The 25,834-nt window shown below is 38.1% G+C and overlaps 1 protein-coding gene across 1 annotated transcript; it reads right to left on the reverse strand.

Moving 5' to 3' along the window:
- On the reverse strand, window positions 1–25,834 carry LOC134793017 (uncharacterized). Its single transcript, XM_063764540.1, has 7 exons — window positions 25,633–25,834; window positions 4,379–4,530; window positions 3,583–3,799; window positions 3,373–3,490; window positions 2,098–2,165; window positions 1,362–1,556; window positions 1–970 (listed from the first exon to the last, which is right to left on the reverse strand). The coding sequence occupies exons 1-7, from the start codon at window positions 25,726–25,728 to the stop codon at window positions 416–418; spliced, it is 1,401 nt and encodes a 466-aa protein (XP_063620610.1). The 5' UTR covers window positions 25,729–25,834; the 3' UTR covers window positions 1–415.

A 25,834-nucleotide genomic window follows, 5' to 3' on the forward strand; every position in this document is an offset into this window, starting at 1 on the left:
TATAAAAGTCATATTTTCATAGAAATTTGCCACACTTTTGCAAATGCCACGCAGAGTTAGCTTGGTCCGACTCTATATCTCCCCGTATTTTTGCTCAGTGAGCATTGGTATTAGTATTACATTGGTAAACGCTCCCACAATGGCCCGTAGAAGTTCCAGACTCTACGGAACGGGATCCATCAAGCCGGAGAGGAGAATCACGAAGACTGACAATATGTTGATCTTCTCGTAGTACAGTGCCATGCCAGCTTTTATCGCGTTTATAAAACATATCGTACCTCACAACACAAATGTAATACTTTAAAAATTTACAGGGATTTTTTTATCCACGTGATAAATTCTAGCTGTACCGTATCGATTAACCGAGCTACTGGGTTAAAAAGTAAAAAAGTGTCAAGCAGCGTAGCGTGTCAAATTAAAACTTGTGATCGGTGCGCGTCTCAGTCTCGGCGTCCAAGAGTGGATCATTCTCTTCATCACACCTAGACGAGCGGGAGCCATGTCTCGTCGCCGACACTCTTTGGCTGAAGTGAAGCAAATTCGGCACTAAAGCCCCACAGGGCGTCGCGGGCGCGGACCGGGATGTAACTCTAGAACCGGGCGACACTCTTGAAGTCCTAACAGGATAAGCCACTGACAAAGGCATGTATAAGCTCGACTTCCTGGCCTTCGGAGTCTTTTTCAAACTGTCTATCCTCCGGTGCCTTCTTTCGTCGCTAGGTCTTCTTAAAGTCGATTCTCTGGATTGTGTTGGGCTTGTTGGCTGTGGAGGGGATTCGCAGGCGCCAGCTAGCTCTGTGGAGGGGCAGGTGAAGAGGTGGCGGAGGCCGTAGGCCTCGTGCTCGTAGTTGTCGTCGCGGGCGGGGGAGCGGTGTGCGGGGGGCGAGGCGCCGAGCCGCGGCTTGCAGGCGCCGTCGCAGTACATCTCGCAGTCTATCAGCTCTAGTTCTAAGTCGAAGGAGGGATCTTGCTGTAAAGAAACAAAATTCGTTTTATTAGTATCAGTTAATAATAATGTTAATATACCTTGTCCAGTCTACGTAATGGTTTAATTTTTACTCAATATTTTGTTTAGTTACTTAATGTTTGTGCGTTTTGAATGTTAAATTGTATATGTTATATCTTTTATATGATGTATAAATAACCATAGTTTTTAAGTTTTATAATATTTGTACGCCAATAGGCAAAACACAGAGCTCTGTAATTACCTATTTTTACATAAGACCTGTATCACCTGTGTTCTACAAATAAAATTTACTTTACTTTACTTTACTTTACTTTACTATGCTGTGGTTTCCAGTGGTATAGTAATAACGACAAAGTTTAGGGTGGTATTCGATGCCAAGTAGTAAAGTACTAACCATGGGTTGAACGGGTGATGTAACCAGATTTTCCCTGAAAGCTGTTGTTTCTCTGGGTGCAGGTTCGGGGACGGTGCGGGATCTCGGAGGAGCACGGGGTTCTCTCTCAGTTAGCGAGGACAGCGAACGTAGCAGGCCGCAGCCGGTGAACGACTCGAAGTCCGTGGAATACGGAGGCGGGACGACCGTATTTGCCTGTGAAGTTACACGGAGACCTTTTACAACATTATTGATGGTTTATTTGTTACTTAACCCTATAAAGGAGGACTCACGTTAGACCGGGCCGTGTCCGGGCCGGAGCTTCCGGCGCTTACTTTTCTATTACCTGACAGGTGATCACGTGATGCTAAAACAATAGAAAACGATGCCCCGGAAGCTGCGGCCCGGACACGGCCCGGTCTAACGTGAGTCATCCTTTATGGTGACAGTGGGGAAAGTTTTGTTACGATGGTAATCAATAAGTCAGGTACGGCACAGCACCTGATGGACAGTGAACACTGGCCTATGTATGTACTATACTTGTTTTAGTTTTTCAAGACAATGATTTCACGTAATTCCTTATGCCTCTACTCCTGATCTAACACTGCGAAAGGAATATTGATTGGAATTAATGACGCAAACATTTAAAGTCTACTTTATAAGTAAATTTAATACTTGTACAGTCGAAGCGAAAACCATCTGAGAAATCGAATAGTCACTTTACACGTGAAAGGATAAATACATATGTGCTACTCACTTCATTTGCTGCGTTGCATATGAAACTGGAGTTGAGAGATTCTGCAGTACTCGTCGCTGATAGAGAACCTGAAACAACAACACGTCGCTACATTAGTTGGCTAAATAAATACCAGGCTTCGCGTTTTATGGGGCCTAGGCACGACATGCCTAAAAATGCAACTGCGGAATATAATAAATTATTTAGTTAAGGCTAAATATACCTACGAAGTATTTCTGAGATTGGCATAATACTTTATATAATCTGTGATAATACCTACTTAATGCTTTATTTTTCTGACAGAGATATACCTATATACAAATTTTGCTATAGATGTCTTTCCCATTACGGAACAATGGTGTTCCGGTCCGGACCTTTGGGAGCGTGCGCGGAGCCGGCAACGGAGGCAGCACGTAAAGGCCTTTTTGATAGGTACTTTAATGTAAGGGGTAGAAAAGTGGCGCTGTCTTGTGTCGGAGGCCAAGTCTCATTTTGTGTCGCTGAGCCAACGGAGTAAGTAAGTAAGTAAGTAATGTCAGGATTTGCAAGATATTATTAAAATACTCAGGGCATCAAAATATCTTAATCCGGCACTTGCCCGGGCTTTTCTTTCGGTAGCCCAATGAATATTGGACAAAAGTCTAGTAACTAAACAGAACTAACAGTAGTAAAGTTCAACTTTGCCAAACGTAGCCCTCCTTCGTGTGTCTTTAGCACTCTTTTCACTGGAGTCAACATGGCGCACCACACTGAATGACGCACGAAAAAAACCGGTCGTCAAATAAAACTTTAATGGACTCGATATAACCAGACAACACCGCAGTCAGACTAAGAATGAACCAGCTTGAGACTTAGTAATTTAATTATTCGCTATAAGTCGATTTGAGTATTTGTCCTCAAATGGGATTAGTTTGTTAAATGTCATTTAATTAAACAGTTGTTGTAATATAAACTTTATTGCTTAGGCTCAATAGGATTCGATCCTTGAATCAATAAATGACATTAAGGGGACTCAGGGGTCGAACCGATTTTTTTAAAGGTACACCAAGGGTCATTAATTTTTAACCTGAGGGTCGCAGCCAGGCTTTCGTATCCTTTGATCCGCACAGGAATTTGGCACTTTTTGCGAACCGACATGGCAGGCTCGCGGGTCATATTAGTTTTGAAACCAATGTAACTACCGTGTCGGCGCCATTTGCATTGATAGACGAATATGACAAAACTACATTCAGGAGCAAAGAAAACGGGTGACTTTGTAAGTAAAATTGACAAACAGAAGTCATAAAAAGACCTTACCCGGCGCTCGAATGACGTAGTTCCTAAAGTAGTGGACCATCAGGTAATTCCCTCCGGACTTGCCGTCTCCTTCTTCACACGTGATGACCAATGGAAATAAATCGGGTTTGCTTGTCACCTGTTGGAAGACATTGGTTTAGCATACATCTTAGGAGTAACTATAAAGAAATTAAACATAACGTTAAGTGGTCTATGTTTCCTGACACATACCTCTGAATACGGCGGTGGAGCCTGATGAAACGAGCCGCAGCGGCTATATCTAGGCGGTGGATACACTGAGCCAGCGGAATCATGGTCCGAGGCAGGCCGGCGAGCGCAGCACGACAAAGAACACATGTACACGCGGTGTGAACTCCGCTTGAAGACTAGGCACCACACGCAGCAGATCAGGATGCCGCCTAGTGTTCCAAGGAGGAAGAGAACTGGCCTGGAAGTTGAAAAAAGAATAGAGGTAGCTAATGCATGCTGGTATGTCTAAAATGATATAAAAGGTGATATCTGGTGAAATAAAAGGGGGATTCTGACTCGCTGTCTCAAGGGGTTGGACTCATCCTGTCCCTGGGCACTGTCTGCTGAGGGACAGAGAAAGGTAATATGTCATTTCCCTATCCTCGGCCGCAGGATACTTAGCAGAAAGTATCTGGAGAAAGGACGGATCTAATACTTCTAATTAAACGCTGGAATACAAGATCTCGGCAGTACTTTTAATTCGAAAATTTTTGGTTTGTTTAGGAAAATTAAGACTAAGTCAATGTGGAGAAAACCGTCTATAAGAGAAGACTGCCTACAACCTCTTTCATCCCATCTAAATCTTGCGTTTGTACAACATATTTACCCCACTTACAGAGAGCAGAAGGAGTGAAACTCTTGCTTTCTGACTGTATTTGAGCGACGTACGTGTTATACAAATTACATGAGTTCTTGCCATATGACGGTCTTCCCACCAATAAAATTTTGGTCTTCTTCAAATCGACCTTTTGTTTTCGTGTTTTTATCTCGTACTTACCATTGCGCATACCACGGATACCGGTAGACCTCCTTAACCTCCTGATCCCGCCTGGGCGGCGCTGTGGCCGGGGCGCAGCACCCCGCCTCGCAACACAACCAGTGAGGCGGGCAGAACCGGCCGTCAGGGCAGGCTGTCTCGGACGCTACCTTCTGGAAAACCAAGGATTTGATTTAACTTGTGGTATGTTGATCGTGTTTTGCTGATCGTAATAGATTGGAAGAGGGAGGGTCAGTAAGACAAAACGGTCTTCTATTTATTTTAGATTTCTTGAGACGCATATTTCGCATGCACTCCTAAAGATTTAGGTACTTACATACAAAATGCAAGTTTGGAGTTCAAAAAGTTGGATAAGTTCGCGGAAACTTCAGAAAAATTGTAGAGCAAAGGAAACTTTTATTTTGGAAATGGAAAATTTAGATTCCGAAATTGAGAAATTTCTAAACCGTAAAATTTACATTCACAACGCGTTGTGAATGAATGTATGCCGTAACAGACTACCGCACCGCGACCTTGGTGCGGTGCGGCGTACGTATCATCGATAGGTGTGTAAAGTAGTCGCCGTAAGTGCGTTAAGGACACAGCTATAAGTTTTAACTGCACCAAGGTCGCGGTGCGGTGCGGTAGTGTGTTACGACTTTAAGCTTCTAATTTTCTAAATTACCCGTTCCAGTGAATTTATCAAGATTTATAATTATATACTTATTCTAACATTTTATGCAACTTTGGAAACGCTAAGAAATAGTCTGGTCTGATGAAAAAACCTTTCCATTAATTAAAAAAAATAAAATAAAAAGTCAGTCAATACGAGTATTATGCTTAATCAGCGTTATCCCAGCAAAAAATACGTTTCATCTGATGATAAAACTTGATTAAACATCTGAATGCGAGATCAAAGGGCTTTAATTAAAACGTTCATTTCATACTCTTCAGGGTTCCGCAGTGAAATATGAAAACTCAACGATTCCAATGAGTTCTTTTCAAGCCTCTTCCAACTTACACTCTAGACTTTTTTTTAATTTGTATGAGTTTCTAAAGGATGACTCCCGTCACGTTTGTCCGGGTCGTGTCCGGGCCGGAGCTTCCGGCGCATGGAAAGCATCATAAGATCACCTGTCATGTCATAGACAAGTAAGCGCCGGAAGCTCCGGCCCGGACATGGCCCGGTCTAACGTGAGCACAAAAAACCGGTAGGTCATCCTTAACTATTATAATAATTCAATAACCGAAAAATATAAAACGACCGGGCATATGTGTTTAAAAGACATCAAACCTATACCTAAAAATATTTTCCATGATGTCAATATCCAGGGAGGTACCGGTGATCGTTTCCTTCCCTCTTAGCCCCCATTCGCACGAGAGCTTTTTCAACGCTCGTTAAAAAAGCGCTTGAATCTGTCCGCACTCTAAATTCGATTTAACGACCAAGGATTAAAGTCGAAAATCCAACAACGCTTGATAAAAAGCGCCACCGCTGTCGTGTGAATAAATACACATCGACTACCGTAGGCTCAAAGGGCGTAAGGGACAAAATGGCGAAAATGAGTTATGAATGCAGTTATACTCAGTTTTTTTCTCTCTATCGAATGGTATATTTAACGTCTCGATAACTTGAAAAAAATATCCGTTAAGCCCTATGAAAAATCAATGCTTGAACACAATTTTCCAAAGCATTTTGCCGTATCTGCCAAATCAAAAAAATGTTGTGAGACATTTTGGCGTAACTCCCAACTTTTTGTACGATACGCCCTTTTGCATCGGAAATTTTATTAAATCTGTGCAATTTTTTTGTCAGTTACGCCTATTTGCAGTAGATTTTTGAGTGCTAATGCGCAATGGATATTTATACGAATGTTAGAGAATTCAATGTAAGAGATACGCCAACATACTATGTACAATAAAATTTCGAGTTTATAATTGTTGCTTTTTTGTGTTTAAGTGGGATGACTTAGTACTTTCCTTGTCTAGTTTTTTATTAAGTAGGTACTTGCATTACCTGCTCATGTGCTCATTAATGCTTTATTTATAGGGTTACTAAAATTTTACAATTTAAACTGAACTATCAGTTTTATGAAAATAATAAAACATGACTATATTAAAATGATAATAATGGCAATTAATTAAGGTTAGACTGATAACTTTTAGTTTTGTATGTGACTGGGCTATTTGCAATTATGATTAGAGGAAATATTAATACTATTTGTTTAAATTAAACCCTAATTTATAGGATTATGAAAGTTATTGTCTATAACGTTTGGATTTAAATCCGTAGAAGTACGTAGGCCTGGCCATATGCCTTTTTTTGCTACCTACTCTGATGTTATGTCATAAATAATAGCATATTAATTAAGTTTTACTCATCAGACATATAAAATGTCAAAACTACTATTATACCTTATAGTATTATAGTGTGTAAAAGTAAAATTTATGATTAACTAAATTAAGATAAAAAACAGAAATAACGTTAACATACTTTCTATAGTAAAAGTAATTGTATAAATTGTTTTGATATACATAAATAGATAAAGATGATAGGACAGCAGTGATTCTGTTCAAGTAATATAAACAAATAAAAAGAAACATTGGTTTTGTGGCTAAAAAAACGACCTTTTCCAAGTTTAAGTATCCAAAATAAAAAAATAGGGAAAAAACTTAAAAGTGAATACATCTCTATAAGTTTTTGAAAAAAATCATTGTAAATTATCTTCGAGCAACACCGGCTTCCGACACATCGGAAGGGAGGGGCCCAAGCGATATCTCACCGTACAAATCTTTCTGCCATTTTTCGCGGGGGGAAAGCTGCACACAGTCGCACTTCTCACACACTTACATACAAAATCAAATCTGTAATGACGACACAAATACATAGAAAATGACACACGTCAAAGACAAATCTTGCAAACCTCGATCTCTTTTTGTGTACGGACGAGTGACAAGTGTCACAACACGCACACTAACACATTTTCGTTGAAGTATGTTATTGTATTCTGAGAGACGAGAAGTCGGATTTGTCGCTCGACCGATCCGCAATTTGTACTGAGCGAGCAAAATCGATAAATCCAACAATTACATGAGACTAAAATATAATAATTGTGTTTGAATGTAATTAAACGTATGATATGTAAAAAAAAATATTACATGTGAAATGTAACACTTTCTTTTTGTAAATTTGATGTCCCCGACCTCTTTTTATAACAAAAAACCGAGCAAACAGGCATTTTTGTGCAACAGTGTTCACGCGCGCGTCTGGACTCGGTCTAGTGAAAAATCCAAGTGCAACTAGTTTTATTACCCGCGCTAGATTAGATTGACGCGCTAATCTTGTACCTCGGCAGAGGGGAAATAGTGCGAATGCCGCCTCCCTTCCGTGTTGCTCGAAGTAAATTATAGTACTTAGAAGTATAGTGTTCTTTAAATGAACGTTGCCAATATTGCAACGAAATTGTTGGATTTACGCCAAATGGTACTAAAACAGTTAACATTTTTGTACATTACGTCCTTTTTAGGGTTCCGTACCCAAAGGGTAAAACGGGACCCTATTACTAAGACTTCGCTGTCCGTCCGTCCGTCCGTCCGTCTGTCACCAGGCTGTATCTCACGAACCGTGACAGTTGAAATTTTCACAGATGATGTATTTCTGTTGCCGCTATAACAACAAATACTAAAAACAGAATAAAATAAAGATTTAAATGGGGCTCCCATACAACAAACGTGATTTTTGACCAAAGTTAAGCAACGTCGGGAGTGGTCAGTACTTGGATGGGTGACCGTTTTGTTTTTGCTTTTTTTTTCGTTTTTTTTTTTTGCATTATGGTACGGAACCCTTCGTGCGCGAGTCCGACTCGCACTTGCCCGGTTTTCTAATAAGATAAACCATAGAAAAAGAGGCGTAAGGGACGCCCTTCTTAAAAACAGTCGTGTTTTTTGACGTAACGGACATGCTATTTTCGTAAATAAGCATTGTATTATAAGTTCAACTAATCAGTTTAAAAGAGCTCAAAAAGTTAAGAATAAGCCACATACAGGCATCAGTTTATTCAAACAAACAAAAAAGTTATGATTTTTTTTCTCAAATCAAAAGTCCGTTAAACCCTTTGAGCATACGGTAGTCGACATGTGTCCATTTGTGTCGTTCAAACGCTTTTTTAACGCGCGTTGTAAAAGCGCCCGTGGGAATGGGGGCTTAATGTACGGAACCGTCGTTCTTAAAGTCCATTTTCTCTTAGCCCTTGTTCATGAAAGCCAACCTCATTTCTCCGTGAATAGCCAGACTGGCAAGCAGCAAACAAGCCTGAAATCTGAATAGTCCGTTTGAATGTAAAAGGTTTTATTTCGCGAACTTACGTATTCAGTGGCCTTGTGCGTTTTAAATGGTGTTTTTGCTAGATCTAGACGTTGTTTTCATTTTATATTTTCTCCGGAGCTAAGGTTTTTTATGTACCTATTTATATTTTATGCACGGGCGAATGACAACTAAATGACATATGTATAAGCCAATGACCTTTTATTTATGTAGACGTGTGACGTTCATAGTTGACAAAATTAAAAATTGATCCAACGATTTTGACAGCTTGACAGGTTGGCGTCAATGGGCCTAACTAAATATAGGTTCCGGAACCTATATTTAATGGCTCGCAATCATGCGCCTGGTACCATATCTACCTCAATTTACTTACATCTACGGTATAAGCTGGGCATTGTATAGTGTAAATAACATTATTTGCGGTATTTGACGTCTGTCACTCACAACAGCAATACTACGTAAAATGTTTTGCACATCGAAATCACAAAGGAAAACAACTGCACTGCGAACGTTTACGTTCTACGTCTTTTCTTTTTTAATTTTAGGGTTGGCCGGACACCACCGTTATGAATCGGTAGTCGTCTAAGTAAATCGATATGAATTTTTCATTTTTCTTTTAATAAAAATAAGGAAAAGGTGGATAATTAATTGTAAATATGGATATATTTATCGTCACTTAACAGACAACAAATTTGACACAGAAATAACATAAATAAACTTTAAAATAGATCCCCAGTTAGTTTCAATTTTGACAATGGGTGCGACCTACTCGGTCGGTGTATTAAATACACCGACCGACCGGTAGCTTGCGGGAAAACCATATAATTCTAGCTTTATTTAAATCTCAAATAAAAATTCATTATACGTCACAATTCGATACCTCAGTCTACGTGCCATCCAATCGTAATCGCTTGCTGTGACAATCGATTTGCGTTAGTTACATCTCTATATACGTCAGTCATAATGTGTTAAATACCGCAAATAATGTTATTTACACTATAATTACTTTCATAGACTAATGTAACTTTTAAATTCATGTCACATTGTACTGTGTATTGTATTAGTTAGATTTTAGGTATAAGCTGGAAATTGTAATTTGTTTTGTTTTATGTTTGAGCTGATGGCCAAGTTGCCAATGCTCGTAATAAATTAAAAAAGTATAGTGCATAATTGTTTTTCGTCGTATTTTCTCGGAAACGTTCGTATTTGTCATGCATTCATTCAACGTCAGTACTTTTTGTACCGAGCCTGACTGCAATAGCAAGACACGTACGGCGCGATTCGGGAAATGAATCAGAGATTCACTAGATATGAAATAGTAAATATATGTGACGTTCCACGTATCTTTACTATTTCATATCTAGTGAATCTCTAAATCATTTCCCGAATCGCGCCGGTATTGTAGTTCGTACGTTTCCGTGAAAATACGAAGGAAAACAATTATGCAGTACATCTGTAATTTAGATATCGTTTTGATGTCAAAGTGTCGTGATTCGAATTGGCATCATGTAGCTGCGTACCTAACTACCTACAGAACCAGTGGCGTAGCAAAATAAAAGTGCTACGCCGCATCGTAGCCCGTAGCCGAAGCACGTTTCAATATGAGTGATATGACTGTAACCACAGCCGTTCTACACACTCAATACGCGCAAGAGGCAAGAACACATTGCCATTTTAGATTTAAGATACATTAATACTCGTAGATAGAAAACTCTTTAGTAAAATACGCAAATTTACGCAACATCTGAGGGCCTACCGCGAACTACGTTCGACGTGTTGCCTCCCTGTCACACTTTGGTACGAATTTACAAGTGCGACAGAGAGGCAACACGTCGAACTTGGTTCGCGGTAGGCCCTCTGATTAAAGATAGAGGCACGCAACAAGTTATATTTGCGTTATTTCACATGTCACTCACAACAGCAATACAACGTAAAATGTCTTGCACGTCGAAATTACAAAGGAAGACAAACGCACTGCGAACGTTTACGTTCTGCGTCTTTTTTTAGGGTTCCGTACCCAAAGGGTAAAACGGGACCCTATTACTAAGACTTCGCTGTCCGTCCGTCCGTCCGTCCGTCCGTCTGTCACCAGGCTGTATCTCACGAACCGTGATAGACAACCTAGACAGTTGAAATTTTCACAGATGATGTATTTCTGTTGCCGCTGTAACAACAAATACTAAAAACAGAATAAAATAAAGATTTAAATGGGGCTCCCATACAACAAACGTGATTTTTGACCAAAGTTAAGCAACGTCGGGAGTGGTCAGTATTTGGATGGGTGACCGTTTTTTTTTTGCTTTTTTTTTGTTTTTTTTTTTGCATTATGGTACGGAACCCTTCGTGCGCGAGTCCGACTCGCACTTGCCCGGTTTTTTTAATTTAGGGTTGGCCGGACACCACCGTTATGAATCGGTAGTCGTCTAAGTAAATCGATATGAACTTTTCATTTTTCTTTTAATAAAAATAAGGAAAAGGTGGATAATTAACTGTAAATATGGATATATTTATCGTCACCTAACAGACAACAAATTTGACACAGAAATAACATAAATAAACTTTAAAATAGATCCCCAGTTAGTTTCGATTTTGACGATGGGTGCGACCTACTCGGTCGGTGTATTAAATGCATTTAGCTTGCGGGAAAACCATATAATTCTAGCTTTATTTAAATCTCAAATAAAAATTCATTATACGTCACAATTCGATACCTCAGTCTACGTGCCATCCAATCGTAATCGCTTGCTGTGACAATCGATGTGGGTTAGTTACATCTCTATATACGTCAGTCATAATGTGTCAAATAACGCAAATACGAATAATCCCACTAAAAAATAATATCAAAACGTAACAAGTTTTTAAACAATTATTTTTAACTAAAACTAAAACGATTTGTTTTTAGGGTTCCGTATCCAAAGGGTAAAAACGGGACCCTATTACTAAGACTCCGCTGTCCGTCCGTCCGTCCGTCCGTCCGTCCGTCTGTCACCAGGCTGTGTCACGTGATCTGTGATAGCTAGACAGCTGAAATTTTTTACAGCTGATGTATTTTTTTTTCTGTTGCCGCTATAACAACAAATATTAAAAACAGAATAAAATAAAGATTTAAGTGGGGCTCCCACACAACAAACGTGATTTTTGACCGAAGTTAAGCAACGTCGGGCGGGGTCAGTACTTGGATGGGTGACCGTTTATATAGATAATGGTACGGAACCCTTCGTTTGCGAGTCCGACTCGCACTTGCCCGGTTTTTTTTCCTCAATGCCAAAGTAAACAATTTATCAAAAATAAATAACTACTATTACTTTGTCACAACAGCGCAGCTTCCAGCGCTTCATATTACGTTACGTCAGAGCCAGGGATGATTAATGCTGAGCTCAGATAGCTCGAGTGGATTGTTTTCCGAGGGATTTAGTTTCGCTTTTGTTGACCCAATTATCTACGTAAGCTTTTCCATTTCCTGTTTATTCTCGCCACGTTTATAGCCACCGAGTAATGTGGTTTAAGAGCCAACAGGAGTGGTCATTCCTCCATACAAACGTAGTCCTCGTTTTCCTCCGTGGTTTTTGAAGCTAGAGCAATGATTTTTTCAACACAGATTAATATTGTCAATATCTGTGTCGGACCGTTTTGCTTTTTTTGATATTTTTGTTTTTTAAGGCGCTAGAGCCCTTCAAAAACGGCCAAAATGGCCTAATAGACTATGCCGCAATGAGAGGCGTGGTATTCAAAACTGATATCAATTAGCCAAAAAAGCAAAACGGTCCGACACAGATAATTTCATAATCATTTAGATTTCCAAATTTGGTTACGATTGGTTAAGTTTTGGGGGAGGAAAAAGAGGACTACGATACCTCGATTTTTGTAATTTTTACGCAGGATTTTTCGCCTCAGCTGCAGTTGTCCCTATCGCACTAATTTTAGGGGCGGAGTCAAGTTTCTAAATACGTACACAGCCAGAAAAGTGATGGGCAATAGTCGACATTTAATGTCGATAATCTAGTGATGTAAGAAGTTATCGATAAACCGTCTTGTGTGCAAAATATCTAGATCCTAAGATACAAGGGGTTTTGGGTTGAGAGTAGGGAACACATTTTTGTAGTTATGATATACAATCTATTATGAACCTTTGATTCTAATATTTCAAATTAGAAATCAAAATCAAAAATATTTTATTGCATGGTTAAAATGGGTTAACAAAATTTTTAGGTACCTACAGGCACGCTTCGTAATTGTCGAGCAATTTAGGGTCCTAGCTGAATTGGTTGTTCCATACTTACTCGTGCTCTATGGAATGTCCAATTTAGCTAGAACCCTAAATGGCTCAACAATCACGGAGCGTGACAGTACTAATGATTCATGTTCTGTATAGCCTGCCCTACAATGGCGTTAATATTTGGTTGTCATGTCTATACTTCGTTTTTAAGCATTATTGAAAAAAAAAATAGTAAATACTAATATTAACCACTAAGTACATAACTATTACAAAAAAAGCTAAATAATTATACGATTGCATGCTTAAAAAAGACACGTCACCTTCACTCTAATGCTAACCAAACGAAGAATAAGAACTAACAGCGATAAGACCGCCTGTTGCTACCTTTATCTACATTGTAAATCGGTTTTAGGGTTCCGTACCCAAAGGGTAAAACACGGGACCCTATTACTAAGATTCCGCTGTCCGTCCGTCCGTCTGTCACCAGGCTGTATCTCACGAACCGTGATAGCTAGACAGTTGAAATTTTCACAGATGATTTATTTCTGTTGCCGCTATAACAACAAATACTAAAAACAGGATAAAATAAATTTTTTTATCTACACACATGTCATTAGTGCTCTATAATGCGTTCAGAAACCGTAGGAAATGACAAGCTTTATTACAACCAATTTTACTATGAGAATTTTCTTATCTGTGGTAGTAGGAAAATTTGTACTTTAATGTACATAACGTTATAGATTTTTGTAGGTTATGAGTTAAAATTTGGAACAGCAGTCAAAACTCAAGTAGGTCTCTATTCTAGTATCCATAGATATTAAAACAGTTATCGATACGAAACGTCAATTTAGTATGTTTTTTAAATATAAACCGCACGATATTTGATCTCGAGTGACATGAGAATAGGGACTTCATTCTTTTGTCTAGGAATTTAAAAAACTACGGATGTGTGACATGCGTGAAAAAAGTTTTCATTCACCGCCATTTGACGTACAGTTTATCTTTTAGTTAGTTTTAAGTATGTGTTTAGATAAAGTAGTGTATGTAACTGTACATAATTAGGCATTAAAACACTCGTGTGATCCTATTAAGAAACTCACTAACGTTCGTTTCTTAAACCCACACTCGTATTTTAATGCCTCTCATTATGTAGCAGTCACATAAACTACTATAGTGGGGCCTCCCATACAACAAACGTGATTTTTGACCGAAGTTAAGCAACGTCGGGCGGGGTCAGTACTTGGATGGGTGACCGTTTTTATAAATAATGGTACGGAACCCTTCGTGTGCGAGTCCGACTTGCACTTCGCCGGTTTTTTTTTAATTTGTTTTTATGTTTGTGGTGTAATAAAGAATATTTTAGAGTCAGACCAAGAAAAGTCTACAGCAATTTTGATAGCACACGCAGTGCAAGTGTTATTTATATGTCATAATTTCATAGAAGCGACGTTTGAAATAATACTTGCACTGCGTGTTCTATCAAAATCGCTATAGATTTTTCTTGGCCTAACTCTACTTTAAATTACAAAGTAAGGCCTAAATTATAAAATAAGGCCCATCAATGTTTTTTTTTGTGTTTATTAAACTTGATATTTTGTCTATAGTATTAGCGGACATGGCCTCAAAATTTAAACCCGCTTAAGAATCGGGCCTTATTTCGTGCATTATATACAATACTACCCATTTTTGTGTAGTCATTATTTATACTATAGAAGCATTGTTTGAGTAGCCAATTATTTAAACAGTATTTTTTTAAAGATACAGATCTTAATAAGGATATCAATGTAAGTGAATGTTACCATGACTACCAAACAAACAAATGTGATAGAATTTGCCAGCTGGCATTGTAACATTCAGACAGTTACCTATGTACCTAATCTGAAATATGAATAAATTAGTAATATTTTAAACAGGAAAGTAAACCGAATTTTGGCCTTTTGCTGGACACAATCACAATAGTAATTTGTTTTACAAGAGGGCAAAGTTTATCGCCACCGGTTGATGCATTTGCAGCACCAATGGTAGAAAATGCAAGCTCATCATCAACTGCATAATCGACGTTTGATATGACTATTGAATCCGAGCTTTTTGATCATGAATCATGATAAAACAAAATTTTAGAAGGTCGCAGAATAGTGGATTTAAAATATTTATTTTCTGTGATCTCAAATATCAGGCACGATCATACAAATTGTACATTTGCTGATCTTGCCTTTGTCATTGAAAGACGTAAGGGTTTACACAGAGAATATATATTTAAGTGTAATATGTGCAAAAAAAAGGAAACGATACACTCTGAAGACCCAAAAAGAAAATGTTAGTAAATACTGCTCCTCCCCATGGTTACTTGGTTCCTTATTCAACCTACCTGAAATTAAACGAGTAGGTTAGTAAATTATATCATTTTACATTATAAAGTTAAATGTTTAGGTATCTCAATCACTTACTCACTGGTGGACATGGACGCAAAATTTTTGCCCATCTACTTATACTCTTTCTTCTTCCTCGCGTTATCCCGGCATTTCGCCACGGCTCATGAGAGCCTGGGGTCCGCTTGACAACTAATCCCATGATTTGACGTAGGCACTAGTTTTTACGAAAGCGACTGCCATCTGACCTTCCAACCCAGAGGGGAAACTAGGCCTTATTGGGATTAGTCCGGTTTCCTCACGATGTTTTCCTTCACCGAAAAGCGACTGGTAAATATCAAATGATATTTCGTACATAAGTTCCGAAAAACTCATTGGTACGAGCCGGGGTTTGAACCCGCGACCTCCGGATTGCAAGTCGCACGCTCTTACCGCTAGGCCACCAGCGCTTCTAAATAGCCCATCTACTTATACTATCTTATAAAAAATGAAATTTTGAAAGTTAGCACGCTTAAAGTTCGTTTTTTTGCATTAAGGTAACAGATTTTGACATGTCTTATTAAAAATTACCATTGAAAAATAAGTCATAGCAAATATGTTAGAATTATAAATCATATTAATCATATTAATGAGCAAGAGCACCCTAAACCGGCGAGCGTGTATGAGGAATGTTATGAATGTGAAGGAAGCGAAAGTGGTATGTCAAGATCGTAGCAAGTGGAAATCCGTGGTCTCTGCCTACCCCTCCGGGAAATAGGCGTGATTGTATGTATGTATGTATGTATGTATTAATCATATACTTTTGCTTTCATAAGTAATATAAACTAATTTTTGAAAGCGTTTTTCAATAATTATTAATAAAAAGACACGTCATGATTGTTTACCTTCTTTCTAATGCTAAAAAATAACGAACTATAATAACCGGGCCTTATTTGATACAGAACCTTGATTTGATAGGTACATCGGATATTCTGGGCCCCTGAGTTTGTTACGTAAAGGACAAAATGGTGACATGTGGTTAGAGCTGATACTGTTAAACTAGTGGTTCTGTGCGCTAAGTATAAAAAATAAGCTTCAGCGAACTCATTAAGCCTAGAAAAAACCCTACACCCTACTGCCACTTAAGTCAGTCTTGAGTCTTTGAATCAATTTCCGTAGTAGTACTACTACTACTAAGGTACTAGGAGGTAATAAGGCCTATAGTAGGTATAATAAGGCCTACCTGAAAAATAATGTTCTTACAACAGTGTAACCGTGTTAGTTATTTGAGTAACATATATGTAAAGTGATACAATTAAAAGCTAACAGCAAACCAGTACATAAATTATATCTTATGTACTTCTTATGAATTACACTCTTATAAAGGTTTCGGCTAATTACGCTTAATTACTTGAATAAAGGTAGATGAATTGCGTGCGGTCCAATAGGTAACCACAACTCACGGAGTCCAAAACAATAAGCTGATCAGCAAAGTCAAGTAAACAAAGCCAAGTCACAGTAGTAGAAAGATTATCGAGTTCCGTAAACGTAAGCCGGGTCAAAAAATTCAATCGCAACACAGTAAGTAATAAGTGAACGCCTCGTGGCAGTAACGCACGAAAAATAACATTGCAAATTGTCCACAATGAGGCGCGCGCGGGTGCAAGCGTACGCATCTGTGTGCGTGCATTACACACACAAATACAGTCTCTCACGCCCCGTCAGAGCGACGGGTATATTCAGCTTGAAATCTCAAAATTGACTTTTAGCTCAGCTCCCGTTTCGTCTTAAACCCCACAAATTAATGGAGTAAGGTAAACGTCCGTATGGATGACACTGACCTAATGTATGACTTTTACGCAGTTTATTTTGAAAAATAAGAAAACGGTTTTTAATATAAACAAAAAACAGGACTTAAGACGAAACGGGAGCTGAGCTAAAAGTCAATTTTGAGATTTCAAGCTGAATATACCCGTCGCTCTGACGGGGCGTGAGAGACTGTATTTGTGTGTGTAATGCACGCACACAGATGCGTACGCTTGCACCCGCGCGCGCCTCATTGCCGACAATTTGCAATGTTATTTTTCGTGCGTTACTGCCACGAGGCGTTCACTTATTACTTACTGTGTTGCGATTGAATTTTTTGACCCGGCTTACGTTTACGGAACTCGATAATCTTTCTACTACTGTGACTTGGCTTTGTTTACTTGACTTTGCTGATCAGCTTATTGTTTTGGACTCCGTGAGTTGTGGTTACCTATTGGACCGCACGCAATTCATCTACCTTTATTCAAGTAATTAAGCGTAATTAGCCGAAACCTTTATAAGAGTGTAATTCATAAGAAGTACATAAGATATAATTTATGTACTGGTTTGCTGTTAGCTTTTAATTGTATCACTTTACATATATGTTACTCAAATAACTAACACGGTTACACTGTTGTAAGAACATTATTTTTCAGGTAGGCCTTATTATACCTACTATAGGCCTTATTACCTCCTAGTACCTTAGTAGTACTAGTACTACTACGGAAATTGATTCAAAGACTCAAGACTGACTTAAGTGGCAGTAGGGTGTAGGGTTTTTTCTAGGCTTAATGAGTTCGCTGAAGCTTATTTTTTATACTTAGCGCACAGAACCACTAGTTTAACAGTATCAGCTCTAACCACATGTCACCATTTTGTCCTTTACGTAACAAACTCAGGGGCCCAGAATATCCGATGTACCTATCAAATCAAGGTTCTGTACCAAATAAGGCCCGGTTATTATAGTTCGTTATTTTTTAGCATTAGAAAGAAGGTAAACAATCATGACGTGTCTTTTTATTAATAATTATTGAAAAACGCTTTCAAAAATTAGTTTATATTACTTATGAAAGCAAAAGTATATGATTAATACATACATACATACATACATACATACAATCACGCCTATTTCCCGGAGGGGTAGGCAGAGACCACGGATTTCCACTTGCTACGATCTTGACATACCACTTTCGCTTCCTTCACATTCATAACATTCCTCATACACGCTCGCCGGTTTAGGGTGCTCTTGCTCATTAATATGATTAATATGATTTATAATTCTAACATATTTGCTATGACTTATTTTTCAATGGTAATTTTTAATAAGACATGTCAAAATCTGTTACATTAATGCAAAAACTAGGGTTCCGTACATAAGTCCGACTCACGCTTGACTGCACATTTCTAATAGGTTTTCCTGTCATCTATAGGTAAAGACTATTTTGTGTATTTTTCAATATTTTAGACCCAGTAGTTTCGGAGATAAAAGGGGGTGAATGGTCATTTTTTGGCTGTTTTCTTAAATAACTTCGAACCTATGTATTTTAAAATTATAAAAAAAACATTTCCATCTTTAGGTCACTAATTTACATATGTGTACCAAATTTCAACTTAATTGGTCCAGTAGTTTCCGAGAAAATAGGCTGTGACAGACGGACAGACAGACAGACGCACGAGTGATCCTATAAGGGTTCCGTTTTTTCCTTTTGAGGTACGGAACCCTAAAAACGAACTTTAAGCGTGCTAACTTTCAAAATTTCATTTTTTATAAGATAGTATAAGTAGATGGGCAAAAATTTTGCGTCCATGTCCACCAGTGAGTAAGTGATTGAGATACCTAAACATTTAACTTTATAATGTAAAATGATATAATTTACTAACCTACTCGCGTAATTTCAGGTAGGTTGAATAAGGAACCAAGTAACCATGGGGAGGAGCAGTATTTACTAACATTTTCTTTTTGGGTCTTCAGAGTGTATCGTTTCCTTTTTTTTGCACATATTACACTTAAATATATATTCTCTGTGTAAACCCTTACGTCTTTCAATGACAAAGGCAAGATCAGCAAATGTACAATTTTTATGATCGTGCCTGATATTTGAGATCACAGAAAATAAATATTTTAAATCCACTATTCTGCGACCTTCTAAAATTTTGTTTTATCATGATTCATGATCAAAAAGCTCGGATTCAATAGTCATATCAAACGTCGATTATGCAGTTGATGATGAGCTTGCATTTTCTACCATTGGTGCTGCAAATGCATCAACCGGTGGCGATAAACTTTGCCCTCTTGTAAAACAAATTACTATTGTGATTGTGTCCAGCAAAAGGCCAAAATTCGGTTTACTTTCCTGTTTAAAATATTACTAATTTATTCATATTTCAGATTAGGTACATAGGTAACTGTCTGAATGTTACAATGCCAGCTGGCAAATTCTATCACATTTGTTTGTTTGGTAGTCATGGTAACATTCACTTACATTGATATCCTTATTAAGATCTGTATCTTATTATCCAGACCTTAAAATATTGCCACCGTTGCCCTTTAAAAAAATACTGTTTAAATAATTGGCTACTCAAACAATGCTTCTATAGTATAAATAATGACTACACAAAAATGGGTAGTATTGTATATAATGCACGAAATAAGGCCCGATTCTTAAGCGGGTTTAAATTTTGAGGCCATGTCCGCTAATACTATAGACAAAATATCAAGTTTAATAAACACAAAAAAAAAACATTGATGGGCCTTATTTTATAATTTAGGCCTTACTTTGTAATTTAAAGTAGAGTTAGGCCAAGAAAAATCTATAGCGATTTTGATAGAACACGCAGTGCAAGTATTATTTCAAACGTCGCTTCTATGAAATTATGACATATAAATAACACTTGCACTGCGTGTGCTATCAAAATTGCTGTAGACTTTTCTTGGTCTGACTCTAAAATATTCTTTATTACACCACAAACATAAAAACAAATTTAAAAAAAACCGGCGTAGTGCAAGTCGGACTCGCACACGAAGGGTTCCGTACCATTATTTATAAAAACGGTCACCCATCCAAGTACTGACCCCGCCCGACGTTGCTTAACTTCGGTCAAAAATCACGTTTGTTGTATGGGAGGCCCCACTAAAATTTTTATTTTATCCTGTTTTTAGTATTTGTTGTTATAGCGGCAACAGAAATAAATCATCTGTGAAAATTTCAACTGTCTAGCTATCACGGTTCGTGAGATACAGCGTGGTGACAGACGGACGGACGGACAGCGGAATCTTAGTAATAGGGTCCCGTGTTTTACCCTTTGGGTACGGAACCCTAAAACCGATTTACAATGTAGATAAAGGTAGCAACAGGCGGTCTTATCGCTGTTAGTTCTTATTCTTCGTTTGTTTAGCATTAGAGTGAAGGTGACGTGTCTTTTTTAAGCATGCAATCGTATAATTATTTAGCTTTTTTTGTAATAGTTATGTACTTAGTGGTTAATATTAGTATTTACTATTTTTTTTTTCAAGAATGCTTAAAAACGAAGTATAGACATGACAACCAAATATTAACGCCATTGTAGGGCAGGATATACAGAACATGAATCATTAGTACTGTCACGCTCCGAGATTGTTGAGCCATTTAGGGTTCTAGCTAAATTGGACATTCCATAGAGCACGAGTAAGTATGGAACAACCAATTCAGCTAGGACCCTAAATTGCTCGACAATTACGAAGCGTGCCTGTAGGTACCTAAAAATTTTGTTAACCCATTTTAACCATGCAATAAAATATTTTTGATTTTGATTTCTAATTTGAAATATTAGAGTCAAAAAGTTCATAATAGATTGTATATCATAACTACAAAAATGTGTTCCCTACTCTCAACCCAAAACCCCTTGTATCTTAGGATCTAGATATTTTCACACAAGACGGTTTATCGATAACTTCTTACATCACTAGATTATCGACATTAAATGTCGACTATTGCCCATCACTTTTCTGGCTGTGTACGTATTTAGAAACTTGACTCCGCCCCTAAAATTAGTGCGATAGGGACAACTGCAGCTGAGGCGAAAAATCCTGCGTAAAAATGACAAAAATCGAGGTTTCGTAGTCCTCTTTTTCCTCCCCCAAAACTTAACCAATCGTAACCAAATTTGGAAATCTAAATGATTATGAAATTATCTGTGTCGGACCGTTTTGCTTTTTTGGCTAATTGATATCAGTTTTGAATACCACGCCTCTCATTGCGGCATAGTCTATTAGGCCATTTTGGCCGTTTTTGAAGGGCTCTAGCGCCTTAAAAAACAAAAATATCAAAAAAAGCAAAACGGTCCGACACAGATATTGACAATATTAATCTGTGTTGAAAAAATCATTGCTCTAGCTTCAAAAACCACGGAGGAAAACGAGGACTACGTTTGTATGGAGGAATGACCACTCCTGTTGGCTCTTAAGACTTTGCATCTTAAAAGTGTAAATAAAAAACAGGAATTTATGAGTAATTAGTAAGTGCTTATTCATATTATTACATAATAAACCAAACAATTGATATTGTATATTTAAAGTAGATTATATTCCTTACGTTAGTATTTTGAAGACATGTCAAAAAAAAAATTAGCGTTTAGTAGTGTATGCCATCTATGTCATTCACTAGCATAAATTACTATTTTATGAAATTTAATATTGACCATGTTGTAAGGAAGTAATAAGACATACATTTAATATAATATTAAGGGTTCCGTACCATAATGCAAAAAACGGCAAAAAAAAAACGGTCACCCATCCAAGTACTGACCCCGCCCGACGTTGCTTAACTTCGGTCAAAAATCACGTTTGTTGTATGGGAGCCCCACTTAAATCTTTATTTTATTCTGTTTTTAGTATTTGTTGTTATAGCGGCAACAGAAATACATCATCTGAGAAAATTTCAACTGTCTAGACAGTAGCTAGCTATCACGGTTCCTGAGATACAGCCTGGTGACAGACAGACGGACGGACGGACGGACGGGCAGCGGAGTCTTAGTAATAGGGTCCCGTTTTACCCTTTGGGTACGGAACCCTAAAAAGAAGCGCTGGTGGCCTAGCGGTAAGAACGTGCGACTTTCAATCCGGAGATCGCGGGTTCAAACCCCGGCTCGTACCAATGAGTTTTTCGGAACTTATGTACGAAATATCATTTGATATTTGCCAGTCGCTTTTCGGTGAAGGAAAACATCGCGAGGAAACCGGACTAATCCCAATAAGACCTAGTTTCCCCTCTGGGTTGGAAGGTCAGATGGCAGTCGCTTTCATAAAAACTAGTGCCTACGTCAAATCATGGGATTAGTTGTCAGGCGGACCCCCAGGCTCTCATGAGCCGTGGCAAAATGCCGGGATAACGCGAGGAAGAAGAGTTGGGCAATCAAATCTTGTCAGTAGAAAAAGGCGGCAAATTTAAAAAAAAACCGGGCAAGTGCGAGTCGGACTCGCGCACGAAGGGTTCCGTACCATAATGCAAAACAAACGAAAAAAAAGCAAAAAGAAAACGGTCACCCATCCAAGTACTGACCATCACTCCCGACGTTGCTTAACTTTGGTCAAAGATCACGTTTGTTGTATGGGAGCCCCATTTAAATCTTTATTTTATTCTGTTTTTAGTATTTGTTGTTATAGCGGCAACAGAAATACATCATCTGTGAAAATTTCAACTGTCTAGCTATCACGGTTCGTGAGATACAGCCTGGTGACAGACAGACGGACGGACGGACGGACGGACGGACGGACGGACGGACGGACGGACAGCGAAGTCTTAGTAATAGGGTCCCGTTTTACCCTTTGGGTACGGAACCCTAAAAATGTAGGCTCGAAGGGTATTCGTCCCATAGACAATTTGAATTTCGCGCCTTTTTCTACGGATAGATTAATTGACCAACTATATTGGATATTCTGGAACGTGATATCAATAAATGATTCGCTTTTACAACGCGGGTAACATAATAGGCTACATTTTGAACCGATTTTAGAAGAGGAGGGTATTTTCCAGAAAACCTGTACTTTAAAGTTTTTGATTGACATAAACAATTTCAGGGGAATTTTGTTGACTGTACAAGCCAGATAGTATTTAAGGCTCGGCCGACGAACCGTCTATTAATAGCAAATCGATAGGAGCTTGTGCACTATGCATCCCGCTTAAGATCCCCGATTACGCCATTAAACACCATTAAGTAGAATATAGAATATAGAGTTGAGATTTCCTTGTCGTTGACCGCTGAGGAATTCTAAATGAAACAGTGAAAACTAGACCAGAGGTTGTTGTCTTCGGACTGGGTTCCGTAAATATAGGCACTAAGTTTAAAATATAATTCTGTTCCAATTTCTAGGAAAATATGGATTCGTCAGATATTTCTCGAGTTTTTATAATAACATCATTACACCTTATAAAACAAAGTCCCCCGCCACGTCTGTCTGTTTGTATGATCGCGATAAACTCAAAACTACTGTCGGATTTTCATTCAGTTTTCACCTACCAATAGAGTGATTCTTGAGGAAGTTTTAGGTGTATAATTTGTGCGTCGCTAGTTTCTAATAAAAATAAGGAAAATTAGCCTAGCCACTTTTATATTTTATCAGATGTCAATGATTGTAGTTCTTTCTAATAGTTCTTTTAATTTGTAAAAGCCGTGTAAGAAAATTATTTCTAAAAAAATCTTTGTCAAAATATATGGGCCAACCGATATTGTAGCTAGTTTTATTTTCAGTCAGCAGGTAAATCAGGTTAGAGCTAGATACGATTCCAGACGGCTTAGCACAGACTGGGCTAACAGGCTTAGGTTACAGGTCGTCACCCATTATCCTAGTGCTCAAATCGATAGGCTGCAGCCTAGACAGGTGAATCTTGATTTCGGGTCATCGAATTTTCTTTGTGACCGTATAAGGGCGTTTTCAGAAATAAATATCGAAAACCACGATTCTCACAGATCTCGGTGTTTTTGGGTTCTTTCAACTCAGAATCACTAGCATATTCAATTCTGATGATAAAATATAATGTCCCAAAAATATGTAAGAAAATTGTACATTCCACTACGTCACGCACATACAAGTGAAAAATATTTTCATACTAAAACGTGACGTAATGGAATGGACATTTTGGGACTTCTTTTTTTAATGGTGGGATGGAGAATGCTGTCGATTCTGAGTAGAATGAGCCCAAGAACGTCCAGATGTGAAAGAATCAGGTTTTCAATATTTATTTCTGAAAACGCCCATAAAACAAAGTCCCCCGCCGCGTCTGTCTGTTTGTGTGTATGTATGGTCGCGGTAAACTAAAAAACGAACGGATTTTCATGCGGTTTTCACCTATCAATACAATGATTCTTGAGGAAGGTTAAGATGTATATATTTTTTAAGGTTTTGTGTAACCCGTGCCTAGCGAGGGCGAGTCGCTAGTATATTAATAAAATCAATCAAATAAGCTAATAGATAAGTATTTTTTTGAACAAAATTACGTCTGCGTTTATTGATAATTTTAATACCTTTAAACGAGCAATTCTTGTATATAGGTATATTATTTATTTATATACGTATATATTTCCGGGATCTCGAAACGGTTCTAACGATTTCGATGAAATTTGCTATATGGGGGGTTTCGGCGGGGGCGATAAATAGATCTAGTTAGGTGTTATCTCTGGGAAAACACGCATTTTTGAGTTTTTATGTTTTCCGAGCAAAGCTCGACCTCCCAGATATTAACTGTAAAACTAGATACGTACCTAATCAGAAACTAGAGCATCAATAAATTATCCACTGATCGCAGAAAGATAACAAAAGTTTGCGCGGGAAATATCCTGAAAAAGCTCACAGAGCTGTCATACCCATTGACGCGCATAGACAACCATAACAACTTGATCCCCGTCACCCATGTTTAACACACTGACCTACAGGATTTCTTTACACTGGTTTTTCAAAGGCGAGTGCTCGGTAAATAGTAATGTACACTATAGAGCGCAGACGCGACGTGCGATCGATATAACTGTCAAACCACGCTCTGTCGCTTTATCATAGAAGAAAACAGGCTATTTTGTCATATCATTTTTCAGAGAAACTTCCTATGACTATGACACAAAAGATGAGATTGGGATATGATGCAGGAAAATGCGTATAATATATGATGGATGAAAGTTTTAGAAGTGTCCCCTAACATTATTTTATAATGACAATATATTTTCTACGACTCTTCTCTTTCTGCACAGACTCTATTAGCAGCTAATAGTTTTTAGGTTTAGTTAATGCTCAAAAATGACACTAGTATTTTTTTCCTATGATATTAAGTAAAAGTATATGTAGGTACAAAATATACCTAACATTTTTTATGATGAGACAATTTACAAATCTACTTTAAGTAGATACTCGTTTAAAATAGTTAGCATTAGGTACAGATTTTTCAAAAAATTAAAAATTATTCAATTCACTGATACCACTTATGAGCATTATGCTGGGTAATTATGGTTTGTATAGTGCATATTTAAATACTTATATCGTATGTGATACAAACCCCGTTAGTCCGTCACAAAACCTTTTCAAAAACACTACACAAACTAAAAACACAACACTCACTTGTATAGGGCTGAAAATAAAAAATCCAAGTATCGTGAAGGCAGTAGCGGTGAAAATCATGGCTAATATCAAAACAGGCTTCAGACAGGGAGACATGGGGTTACATGGAGTCTGGTGCAGTTGCACCGGCGGTCAGGGTTTAGGGAGCATCGTTTGCGCCCTATCCCTCTGCTTGCGCGGGTCGTACTGAGGCAAGCCTCCG

The sequence above is a fragment of the Cydia splendana genome, chromosome 8 (assembly GCF_910591565.1).
Source record: "Cydia splendana chromosome 8, ilCydSple1.2, whole genome shotgun sequence".
NCBI lineage: Eukaryota > Metazoa > Arthropoda > Insecta > Lepidoptera > Tortricidae > Cydia > Cydia splendana.

Excerpts from the sequence above, each read along its gene's own strand:
- LOC134793017 (XM_063764540.1), bottom strand. The coding sequence starts at position 25,728 with ATGTCTCCCTGTCTGAAGCCTGTTTTGATATTAGCCATGATTTTCACC. Across the intron at positions 3,800-4,378 it reads TATCCGTGGTATGCGCAATG|GCCAGTTCTCTTCCTCCTTG; the intron begins GTAAGTACGAGA and ends TTCAACTTCCAG. Across the intron at positions 3,491-3,582 it reads CTCCACCGCCGTATTCAGAG|GTGACAAGCAAACCCGATTT; the intron begins GTATGTGTCAGG and ends GTCTTCCAACAG.